The sequence below is a fragment of the Falco cherrug genome, chromosome 1 (genome assembly GCF_023634085.1).
Source record: "Falco cherrug isolate bFalChe1 chromosome 1, bFalChe1.pri, whole genome shotgun sequence".
Taxonomy (NCBI): domain Eukaryota; kingdom Metazoa; phylum Chordata; class Aves; order Falconiformes; family Falconidae; genus Falco; species Falco cherrug.
In genome coordinates this window covers 84,105,719-84,118,295 of record NC_073697.1, presented here as the reverse complement: position 1 = coordinate 84,118,295, position 12,577 = coordinate 84,105,719, and the positions used below count along the sequence as shown (strand labels likewise).

The 12,577-nt window shown below is 39.7% G+C and overlaps 1 protein-coding gene across 4 annotated transcripts in view; it reads left to right on the top strand.

Annotated features, from left to right (window-relative positions):
- Window positions 1-12,577, top strand: part of TMEM132D (transmembrane protein 132D) — a 260,700-nt gene that overhangs the window by 159,462 nt on the left and 88,661 nt on the right. For all 4 annotated transcript variants that reach the window (XR_008730638.1, XR_008730639.1, XM_055700693.1 and 1 more), the window contains one exon: window positions 510-693. Coding sequence is in view for 2 of the 4 variants with exons in the window: in XM_055700693.1 (XP_055556668.1) it covers window positions 510-693 (184 nt within the window). In the remaining 2 variants the exon portion in view is untranslated. The remainder of the gene's footprint in view (window positions 1-509; window positions 694-12,577) is intronic.

Below are 12,577 nucleotides of genomic sequence, written 5' to 3'. Positions count from 1 at the left end.
TTCCAGTCTTCTGCTCCCTGCTGCCCTGGTTCATGGACCCCATCCTGAGCTTTGCCCCCTCTTCCATGCCTCTCTTGTTAAAAAGCAGAAAATACTTATAATGCAGTGGCTTCCCATTTCAAGGAGGGATTCCCTTTAGATTTGCTCGTGTTTCTTTAATAGGGAGCAAATGCAATGTGCTTGTTAAAAGGAGAGCCTTGGAATCAGGATTTTTAGGCTGTAGCTTTAGCCTTAGCTTTACCTTGATCTGTTTTTGTTTCTCCATCTGTAAAATGGAGCAGTGTTTAATGACCCATTTCACAGAGTGTTACTAAGCCACTTGAATGTGTGGGAAATACTCTGAAATCTTAAGACAAGTGCAAATGATTAATTCATTATTAAATCCATCATCCCACCAAATGCTCTCTTTGGAAGACCCTTAATCCAATATTTTATTAATATAAAAGCAATTATATTGCTGGCTTATCAGTCATATGGATGGAACATTTCTTTTTCTTTTTTCCTCTCAGTGCGGATGGTCCTTCCTCTGAAATCATGCAGATTGATTTTGAAATTGAAGACCTAACTGACCTACCTGGGACCCAGCTCATCACGTGGCAGGTAGAATATCTTGGAGATACAACATCTGATCTAGGAATCTCCAAGATCTACGTAAACCAGAAGGACCTGGTAGGAGTTCTTCCTTTGGCTATGGTAAGAAATTGTCTGGCATTCTGCAAGTTTGTAATCATGCTTTACAGCTGTAATGTCTGAAAGATGCAATCTGTTGAAAGGAGAGGGAGGGACAGAAAGTTTCCACACCTCGAGAAACAGATACTAATTTGTGAAGTTTGCTTTGTTCAGCGGTGAAACTGCCAGGGGAGAAACCACAGCTTCCCATGGAAGGCCCAGTCGTGCTCTCTTTGACCAGTACACTGACTTCTGGGAGGCAGAAACTGAGTCCATGGTATTTCCAGTGTTCAGAATTCACTCTTGTTGTGTGGTATGGTATTCCACACAACGTGGTATGCTTGGACACTCAGTTCAACATGTCTTACTTGAATCACAAGGACTCTTATATTTGGTCTAGTATTTAAGGACTTCCTGAATCACAGTTTTTTTCAGGTTGTGAATTCTGACTCCATATTCATTTGAGAGTGAGAAGAGAAATAAAGTCATGGTGTGACTTCTGAGTAATTTTTAGTTACCTGGAGAACACAAAATACAGTACGTAGCCAACTGTCTGTTCTACATAAATGCATTCAAATGGGTTGCCTCAGTGTCACAGTTAAAACTGATCCTTTAGCCTTGTTCTTACCTGGAAAAACTGTTTGATACCCAAATTTCAGGCACAAACAGAGATTTTGTGCATTTCCTCTTCTCTCCCCATTTTCCATTTCTTCATTGTTAGAGATGACTTGTACTTGTCTAAGGTCTGGCTGTGCCCCATTTTTGTTATTGGACAATCTGTTGGAAAATATTGGCACATTATTATTTAGCACTGAATGAAAAACAAAAATAAATTTAAAAAAATGTAACCTGGATGTTTGCCTAGTGATAGCCAGTTAATTATGCCATTGTTGAAGGCTGAAGGTGTTCTCTGTACTTCCAGACTCCGAGAACTGGCTATACTTTTTATTTACCAACTTCAGAACTACTTAAATGTCATCATGATTCTTTATTTCACAAAAATACTCCTTTTGTAATAGCTCATGCTTTCATTACCAAGGCCTATATCACAGTTGAAATAGCTCTCTGCTGCCGTTATTGTGGCCATCTAGCAAATAAGACTTGTGTAACTAATCCTTTTGTTTTGCATGATGGTTTCCATGGGCTAGTTCCTGCAGTTGAGCAGTGGGTGATCTCTGCAGGTTGGTTGATAAAAGAAATAGCTTTCAGGTCTTCAGATGGGATCCTGATGTGCAGTCACACAAGTTCTGGGGTATTGAGGGTTAAGGCTGTAGCGGTAATGTGATTTACATAATCTGAGATGTAGGGGGGTTTATTTGCTCTATTCCTTAATGAGTAGGTAAAAGATTTCTTTCCTAGTGGTTCCAGTGGTTCCACAAAACACTAGTTCTTCTCGTTCATGCCCACGATCCATGATTGCTTTAGTATCAAGTGATATAGTGGCAAAATATAGTTCATAAGAACAAAGATAGATTCTCCTGGCAGTTGCTACAGATCAGTTCACTCTCTTTATTTCCATCAAAAGATTAAAAAAAGCCCATTTTCCAGAAGCACAGAATTCAATGCCCAAAAGATTGTGTGAAATCTATGAAGTTAGCAGTATGGGGCATTTTACAAGGCAACAGGTGTTTGGATAACGGGTTAGAGAGGAAGCAAAGATAAATGGCAAGGGTCTCGTAATTACTGGCAGACTGGGAATAGTTTTAACCTTCTTTGCATTAACTGGCATGTCAGGGAAGAAACTCTGGGGTATCACAAATCTCAAAATCTTTGTTGTACTTCACTTTGTGCTTAGGAAATGATACAGGTGCAGACCTTTCAAGACATCTAACTTAGACTAGTTTAATACTTCATTTCCTTGTGATCTTAGCAAAGCCAGTCTGTAATTTAAAAATTTAAAATTAAAAAATAATGGAATTCTACTCTTCTGTTTAGGAAGAACCATAGTGAAAACAAAGTGCTATATTATTTCTCTGTTCCTGGAGACTGCGGTTAATTTGGCTCAGTTTTGCTTGGCTTCTTAGCAGAACGTGTGATTTCGTGTTTAGAAGAACCAAACAGAAATACTGTTGGATATTTCAATTACAGGTTAATTTTTCAAAAGAGCAATTTTATTGCTTTAACATTAGGCAGAGCTTTGGATTTTTAATAGACTAGCACATACCACCTCTACACCATCCTTGTTTCCTGTAGTCTTTTCTGTTAGCTATTATGGATTTTTAAATTGCAAAGCAGAAGACTGGCTAATTTAGAGCTTCCTGTTCTTTTTCCGATTTACAAAATGCTGCAATAGAAAGACTTAAATTTATATCAGTGCCAGGACATACTGAAAATGCCTACCTTCTGCTTAAGTTATTAGGGCGCTTGCTGCACTCACCTTTCTCCAGTGTGGTTTCTGGGTCTGTGTTAGTTGGTTTTGTTTTTTCCTATGGCATATTTGCATTTCAGTTTTTGAGACCCCTGCAGGGCCCTGCACCAATAATGGCAATGCAAGTCACAGTAGAACACTCAAGAATATTGATAGAAAAGCTGTAGGGTGTATTTTATGGATGTGTGCGTATCATAAAGGCTGGTATTTCTGATACTTTAATAACACCTTTTCTAATTTTAAAGTGTAACAGAACCTGTCTTGGTAAGCTGTGCATGGGACCCCAGCTGCCCCTTGTTAGCAGAATGGAAATAGCATGCAAGATGACATTTCATCTGAGAACATTGTAAGAACCCGTGAGCAGCTGTTTGGATATTTGCAATGTATGATCCTTTCCCTTAAGCCTGATGAAATACAGGCAAAGATGTTTATCCAGGGTTATAAAAAATTAATGGCTTTTTACCGTGATTGCTTTGCAGTGGCTGTTATAGCCACATAGCAATGTCTTGCTGTGTTGTCAGAAACTAAAATATCCACTAAACCCAGTGGAAGAGGCAGATATTTGTATGATATAATGTTCTTCACCAGCATAGTTTCCACTGTAATTTGTCCATTTCTGGCATGGGCACTATTCAGAACTCTCCCCATTTCCCTGCCAGCATTCTCACCACAAGGTCTGTGTCTCCAGGGACCTGGAGAAGAGGGGTTTTAAGAACACATTTGTTACAGGAATTATAGAAACAATGAGTTCTTTATTCTGGACAAGGAATGCCAGAGGGTTACTCCATGGGAATTATCAAAAATTTGGCACTTTGAAAATAAAAAAATGAGTATCACAAGTATATAGTGAAGAGGCAACAACTTTCTGTGTTGCTCTTTGTAGTCAACGAACATACATATTAATTATCTTTAAATGTTACTCTCTCAACATTCACCTGTAATAGGGTATCCTGTGAGGCAGAAGTCCTAGCACCTCTTAAGACCTTTGAAATACGATATTAAAAAGGCATATGATCCATTTGTTCATTAAATGTCTTGAATATGCTAAACTGCTGAGGTTTTGGGAGTTGAGAACTTGCGAGGTAGTGTGACAGCCAGTGAGAATAATATACCTGAATCTTCTAGAATATGATAATTTTTTATTGGCATGCTAAAGAATCAGTTTCTGATTCCTATTTGAGTTCTTCCTGTTGCTTCTTCCCTATTGTATTACACTCTCATTTTGTTAGGTGATGAATGGCACAGGTTTCATTAGTAAAATTGTACATTTGCTGCTATTGATTATTGTTGCTTTATAAACATTCTGTCATCTCTTTCATAATTGTGGTGTTCACCTTTTGTTGAATTTTAATGATTAGGTGAGGATGAGAGACAGACAAGCTCTTTAGCCATCTGTGTACATACAAGATAATCCCTACTGAGAAAGGCAGAGGGCAGATATGACATGCTGGTAAATGGATAAATAGAAATAATAAAAATGGTAAATATTAAATCCCTGGGTGGTTCTTAACTGTACCAGATCTGAATCTGTAAACAAGCTGTCTTACCTGTGCATATGCCCTAAAATTATTCTGTCTGTGCCCTCCCCTTATTTATTAATCTAATAAGGAACCAGGGCAAAAGACCTATTTCATAAATTTCATAGACTGGGGATATTGATGTCACTGGGCTGATAAATCAAATATTAGTGTAGTCCTTTGACTAGAAAATATACTATGTTAACTTTACTTTCTCCTAGAATAGAGAAACAAATATGTGCAGGATGTTTAGTAACCTTCCAGAAATTTCTTGAAGAGGTTGCAGGTTCCTAACCATAATTTTTTTATAAATTGTTGTCCACATATGTGGGTTTAATTTCTAAACCAACAAGTTTAATATGAGAGTCAGCCTGGCTCACACAAATCTGGTTGCCCTGATATTCAAGGAATAATTAGATTTAAAGATATGCACACGAGCCAGATGTTTCAGGTGGTGGTAGGAGAAAGAAGCCCAGGCAGCTGGATGATGAGTACCCTTGTGTGTAAAAAGTCTGTGAACCTGGATTGCTTTCTTGAGAGACTCCCCAGCCCTTACAGATGAACTGATCTTAATGCCAGCTATAATAGACTGCCTTCTATGATCTGTACAACTAGGAAACAGCAGAAAAGGTTTGCCTTCCAGAGCAAGAATCCTTGAGTACTGCAGAGTCATGCTAACAGTGGCTGAGTAGCCCTGGATTACCTCATCCCCATCGTGATATTAATACTTTAAAATTGATAATTCAGCTTTCTTGCTGCCCAGAGAACCTCTGATTTACTGGCAGACAGGACAGCTTGCCTGGTGCTCCAGCTGAATGAGCAGGTTTCACCTTCAGGTTCAGGCTCCCTTCAGTCTTTATCAAACTCTGCTCCATCTGGGGCCAGCTGAGTTTTATGCCCATCTGCCTGTGGAGTTCCCGTCTTTCCTTCTTACTGAATACACTAGGACAGCTCTGAGGTATGTTTATAGTCTAGTTGGCATCAGCCTAAAAAAGAACCATATTATTAAAGAACTGAAATGTACAGGAAGAAAAGATGGGATTTGAAACCTGATTAAAGGTACAGTGGTGAGGTTGCAGTCTGCTTGGCAGAGGCAAGAATTCCAAAGACAATCTTCCATCCCTTCCAGCCATATTTTAGCTGGCAAAGGTGGCTAGTGGACAGTGAATTACAGACTTGTATCAACAGCTGAGCTGCCGTTATCCCTCAGGTTTTGGCCCCTTATTTATTATCCTCAATAGTGCAACATTGGCCTCCAAGGCAGTGAAGTGAGGTGTGAGGCAGGGAGCGATTTAAATCAGTTGTAGAAAAAGACTCAGAAAAGAGATTCCTGATTTATGACATGATTAAATTGAGTCAGTGACCAAAGTCCAGCTCATTACTTTGCAACAAACAGCTTGTAGTGAAGGCAAAGAATTATTCCTGCTTATCTGACCCTACAGAGGAGTCCCAGCTGGGCGAGCTGTCCCTGCTTTCAGAAGCACACAAGCAGCTTTGCTTTTGCAGAGGAAAACTGCTTTGGTGCAGATTGAGCTGGCCTGGTTTTAAGACAAACTTGGGTCAGCTGTTAGGAAGAAAGATCACATTATGCTACATCTCAGATGACTTATGAGGTTAGTAACCTCCAGGAAAGGGTCACTGATGGTGTTGGATCAAATTAACCTCTTCAACCAGCAGAACAGTTTTTGCAATGTTTGTGTCACCGCAGCTGCCATTGTACAAAACCCAAATGGAATATTTATTTTACAAGGGAAGGTTAATAAACTAACTGTAAAAAGTAAATGTCTTTATTTGTTGAACAGAAATATTTTATAATGCAAGGCATGTAACAGACTTCGTATTTACAATGATATTTTGTCAAAAGGTCTATTCTGGTACACGCTAGCACAGTAATCAAAGCAACATTGACTGTAAACCCATTCTTCCATTGCAGATTAACGTGGTCTGGTCCTCAGACACATTAGAGCCATTTTGGCTTGTGAGAGGTTGTATTTATGGCAGTCATATTAAATAAATTGTATCCAAAACCTGAACAGCAGTTTAACATTATACCTTTTAGATAATTTATTGTTTCAACTTGCTTCTGATGTTCTTTATAAAAATTTAATGAAAATGTTGAAAGGAAGTTAACTGTTCTACATAACATCAGCATAAGAAGCCGGATAAATAGACCAAATAAATAAATAAAATCAATTGTTGCAGCAGAGAGACTTTCTATTATATAGGGTGCTCTTCCATATTAAAATTATTTCTAGTAATTACAGGAATGAGCTGTCATGGCAGTGCCAGTCACTGCTGGATTTAAAAAATGCTTAGGGTGTTAATGCCCTTATAAATAGATGTGTCTGAATCATTTAATTTTTAGCTAGTGCTGTTTATATTCTATTGGAGACTGGATATGTAGTTCAGACTTACCTACTGGAATTGCTCAGTGCAGCAAAAACACATATTTAATTTTAGCCCCACCCTGAAGAACTCAGAAGCCAAACAGAGAAGACTTAACGATAAAACATAAATATCGAGCCCTTCATACAGAAGAGGGATGGGGATGGTCAGCACGCTGAAGTTCTTCCTGAAGTCAGTCAGACTGCCTTCTCCTAGACCAAGGTTTCAGCTCGGCTCATTTTCACTGTTGCAGAAGGTGTGATGGGTGGATCATGGTCCCTGGAGGACAGGGCTAGCTGTGCAAGTGCCACCACTGTTGGAGCTTATGGTCTACATGTAGCTCTGGGGACAGTGTCTCTGTCCCTGTCTCTTCTTTAGGCCCCCTCTGCTGCTGCAGTGCTTTCCCACTCCTCAGCCTGGCCGTGCTGCTGTTTGCTCTCAGGAGCTGCTCAGGAGTATGATGGCGATCTGTGCTGGGGCAGTGGAATAGGATGTTGGAGGTTTTTAGAGCCTTCTCTCTACTAGCTACTATCTAAGCTGATGGGTAGGATGCTTTTGGATGAAATTATTGCTTTTCTGTGGGAGAGCCGAAATGTGAATCTCCATCCATGTGTATGAGATAGACGAACAAATTGATTACAGGGAAGATCTGTTTTTGGCTGTGACTGGGCTGGGTTCTGCCTGGCAGCTGAGGAGTGCAGGGTCATATCAGCCAGAATCAGCTGCCCTACTCAACCTTAAAGACTGAATATTTCTAAACACTTCTGCTGACAGTCAGCTTTATGGAAGAGGTGTCTACAGAGCAGTTAGAAGATTTTACCTTCCTAATTCGTAGCTTTTAAATTGCATTTACAATATTTGGCAAGTTTTCAGATATTTAATTAAAGTGTTACCCATTTCTGAAGAAGATCCTTTTAAATCAAAATGATGAGTGAATTACAGATGAAATCTACCCATGGGAAACCTTTGGATGATTGTGATATTGCAAGCAACCATTTTCTTTTCATAAGTATGTCCTATTGCTTCCTAAAATTAGGTAGGTTGAGGTCTTACAACCTCCTATAATAAACCGGACTTTCCATTCTCCCAGTAACATATCTTGGCACTTACCACTTCTGATTTTAATTCATCTTTTTTTGAAAATAGATATCCAAGAGGACTACAGGATAATAGATGTATTTTTATTTTCAGAAGATGGCAACAACGTCCCTTTCCATTGTAGTCTTTCTGCCTTGGAAATGTTTTTTCCTCCATCTGAAATGATACATGTATGGGTTTGGTTCTGCTTGTTGGGTTTTTTTGTTTTATTGGTCAAGGGCTGTTTTGCACAATGGTGTGCATTTGTCCTGTGACTGAATATTTTATCCAGATCTTTCTTTTGGTCTGTTGTTTCAGGCTGAAGACCTCTTACCTGATGGCTGATACCTTGCTATCAGATCCCATGATTCAACTTTGTACTGTGTGTAACTTCATTTCATTCCTTTTCTTTTTCCTGAATCCTTGATTTTATCTGGTGCTTCTTATTTAATAGTTCAAACTTCTGTATTGACAATGCCTCCCAAACTGATACCATTACAAAATTTCAGTAGTAGTCTGTTTCATCTTGTTCAGGGGTCATTATTGACATCAATTAAAAAAAAAAAAACACCACAAAACAAACAAACAAAAAAACCCCCAAAACCAGAAATCTGTCCCTAGGCTATTTCTGCAATGTTGCTGTATCAGTTCAGAGGAACAGGTTGGCTAACTAACTAACTATCATCTCATATCTTTGCCTGGATCCAAAAGCCCGCTCTTTGGATTGGTTTTCTGTGGTTCAGGCAACTTCAGCTGGAAGGACATTGTATTCAGAAGCTCATTAATCAGTCTTTAAAGAGCCAGATTAGATTCTGTTTCACATTCTAATAACTGTAATGAGCTTGTACAGCTAATAGAAGAAAGTGTTTCATCCAGTAAACACATAAACATTTGTTATGCTTCAGAAACTAATTGAATCACAGGTATCTGAAGTTACAAGACAGTTTTCCCTTATGTAGATGTAAATTATTTATGCTTTTCCTTGTGATATAGGTGCCAGTCTGTACCCAAACAATAGGCCAGGCAACTGAGTAATGCAGTTGGGTGTGACAGTTCTGGTGTTCCTGCATGACTGTTCAAGAAGTGAATATACTCAATTGCAAGGGAGCTAATGCATAGGGTTCATTTTCCAATTAGAATTGTCTGTTAAAAATGGCTTGGTTTGGTCTTCAGCTTACAATTGTTATTACTGCTACGCTAAACATTGGCCTTGCTCTGGCAGGCTTCTATTGTCTTAACTACCAACAGACTGACAGATGCGTGAGTCACTAGCACGTAGCATTTGGTTTGGTATACAAAGAATGAAATGAGAAAATAATAAAAAACACTTGCCAATCAAAGATGCCTGATTTTCAGAATCCAAAAAATGCCATATATTTTGGATTTTTTTCTTCCAGAATTTATTACAAGCCTGGGGTTCTTAGCATTTGACTTAACAAGCAATAGCTCTTTCCCTTTGCAATTAGACATTTCATTGACCAGTGGAGCATGCAGTGAAACAGTAACTGTGTTCATTGCTACATCGGTACAAACATTTTGCTACCTAAATTCCCAAGCAGTGAAAATCGTCCAGTAGTTCTCCAAGTTTAATCCAGTTCTTTTTCTCCCAAAGGTTGCTGCAGGCTTATGGGAAAAAAGATCTTGATGATGATGTTGTTGAAGGCAAGAGGTTAGAAAAGTTGGCTTTATATCTGGAGCTGCAGTTCCTAGCTGACTAATACTGTAATCACCTGTAATAATAGAAAACAACAGTCACCCAGTTTTTGCCTGAGTAGGGCAGTGAGTAATGAGGGCTTGGACTGGCTGCTGGCAAAGCTGCTGACAACCATGCAGTTTGATGTGGAACATTGAAAATTGGGTTCCCCAGAGAAGCAGGAAAAAAACGGAAAGATGTTTTTCTTACGAATTAAAGCCCAAGAAAAATGGCTTTGCATAACAGCTGCTGTTCTTTAAGTGCAAATTTCCTATGTTTTTCTTGATTAGACACATGAAGTTGAACTGGGTGGAAACAAGCCCAATCCTTCAGCCCTGATAATCGTACTGTCCTGCTCTGAAGCTGCATGATGCTGTGAAATGTAGCAGGACCAGGATAACGCAGCAGATCTGAGTTTAATGCAAGTGTCACCCAATGAAACTTGTCCCTGTTTCAATAGACACAAGGTTTAGAAGTCCTGGCCTGTTTTCACGCTGCTGTAAAGCCATTGGTATTAAAAATATTATGACTTTAAAACAGAAATGATTTGGTAGTGAATTGAGTTTTCAGAATGAAGGTCTCATAAATACTTGATAATTTTTGTGCAGCCCAGTTTCAGCCAGCTGAAAGGGACCTCATTTTCGGCAGGCAAGTGCCTTGAATGATTTTGAAGTCCGGATGTCTTTATATGTCTCACGCTGAGTGCACAGATTCACCAGTAATCAGTGAAAATATTGCACCACCTAATTTGGATTACTTTTCTGATACTTTTTATATCTTTATGTTAATCAGACTCAATTCATATTAAAGATATTTCAAAAGGGGTTTTTATGGGGAAAAAAACAAACAAACACCCCAACAGGTGTGGTGTTTACTTACTTTTATTGAAATACAGACAGATTGGGTTTATAGAAAACAGATTACTGCCTTCTGTTCCTCTTTTGTTTCACGTCAAATTTCGCTCGCAGGGTTTTGCAACACAATGCTACCATACAGCATAGTAGTAAATACTGCAAAACAGTCTTTAATTCTGACTGCTAAATTGTTTTCACTGAAATGCAAAAGATCACAGAAAGTTTTCTTTGATGAGATTTGGCAGATCTGGTCACATCAGGATCCAGATTTTACACTGATTTAAGAATATTCCTTCAAGTATATATTCATTGAGGTGCCGTGTGTCCCCTCCCTCTTTTTAATCAGAGGCTCTTTCTAAGGAGTGGTTAGAATCACAGGGCAGCTAAGGTTGACGAGAGCTCCAGCCATCAGCTAGTCCAATGCCCTGCACAGCGAGTCTGTTGCTCTGGGCTGTGTCCTCTTGAGTCCTGAACAGCTCCAAAGGTGGACATCCCACAATCTCTCTGGGAAAAATGTTTCAGTATTTCATCACCCTCATGGTAATTTGTTTTTCTGTGTATCTAAATGGAATTTCCCATGTTATAACTTGTGTCCCATGCCTCTCATCATACTGCCCCTACAAGCCTGAGAACAGTCTTACCTTCATCTTCTGTGTATCCTTGACCGGGTAGCTGCAGAAAGCAGCAAGGTGTCTCACATTTGCCTCTTCTTGTGAAGACTGCACAGGCCCAGCTCTCTGCCTCTCTGTGTACACCACATGCTCCAGCCCTCGACTGGCTTGGTGGCCCAGCCCTGGCCTCGCTCCAGTGCGTCAATATCCTTGGCCTGAGCTACAGCCTCCATTGGCTTCCCACCTCTTAATTGTTGTGGTTATGAAAAGATTTTTCCCTTTTGGCATAGGAAAGGGATGCTGCCTTAATTTGTTCCCTCCAGATTAGTGATTTGAATAAAACATAACTAAAAAAACCAAGAAGCGATTTCTCCCTACTGAAATAGACCCATCACTGGTGTGGTGCTGCTTGAGCAAAGCAGGCGGTGTCACTCATTTCAGCTTCTTGACATTATTTATGAATATGTTTTGTGATTTTGAGGTACCATTTAGGGGTGGGGGATTTTTTTTTTTTTTTTTTTTTTTAGGATTACAGCTGTTGAAATTATTTATTTATGAGCCATGAAAATCTCCCCAAAATGGATTTTAACTAGTGTATAATTGGATAATTTGACAATTGGTAAGCTGAAGCCCCAGAGATCAGGAATTACACTTCACTGCAGAACAGTAGTTCTTCATGTAGAATTAATTAGATTTCCTCTAGATTACAAGTAGTAAGAAAAGTAGTCAATTAAGAGAATTATTCTCTGACTTTGCCATCCTTCCTTTAATCGCAGGCAGTGGTATTTTTCTATGTGAGATGTCCTCAGAGGCAGGATGCCAGAAAGAGGACAAGGGACAATGGATTAAACACTGGCCCAGGATTCAGAAGAAATGACCGCTGGCTTGCTTTGTGACTTTGGCTCACCTTCTGGGGGCCTGATTATCGATTGGGCCTGAAAGCTGCTGGGTTCACGGGAGGCAGACAGCAAAATGAGGACAGGCTCCTGGTCAGCTGAGGGTAATGTTTTTCAGCAGCATTGCTAAGTCAAGCAACTCTTCTCCTCCACCTCACTCCCAGCTGTGTTAGTATAAATGCCTATGCAGCTGATGCAGAGCTGGGCTGAGGACTTGAGCTTGGCTAAAAATAGCCATCTTTTTTCATTGGGTCATTCTGAACCCCTCTTGGCTCTCCGGTTTGCTTCATCGCCTGCCCATACAAAAGGAACAATGGCTCAGTCAAAGGACCAGTTAAAAAAGCAGAGGCAGAAGCCACTTCAGGCAGCATGGCTTCTGAAATGACAGCTTTGGGAACAAATACTGGCAACAGCCTAAAAGATCTGGAGGGAAGTTTAAACCTGTGTCATGCAGGGATGTGGACAGAGCATGGGCAGCTGAACAGGATGGAAATGCACTCTGGCCAG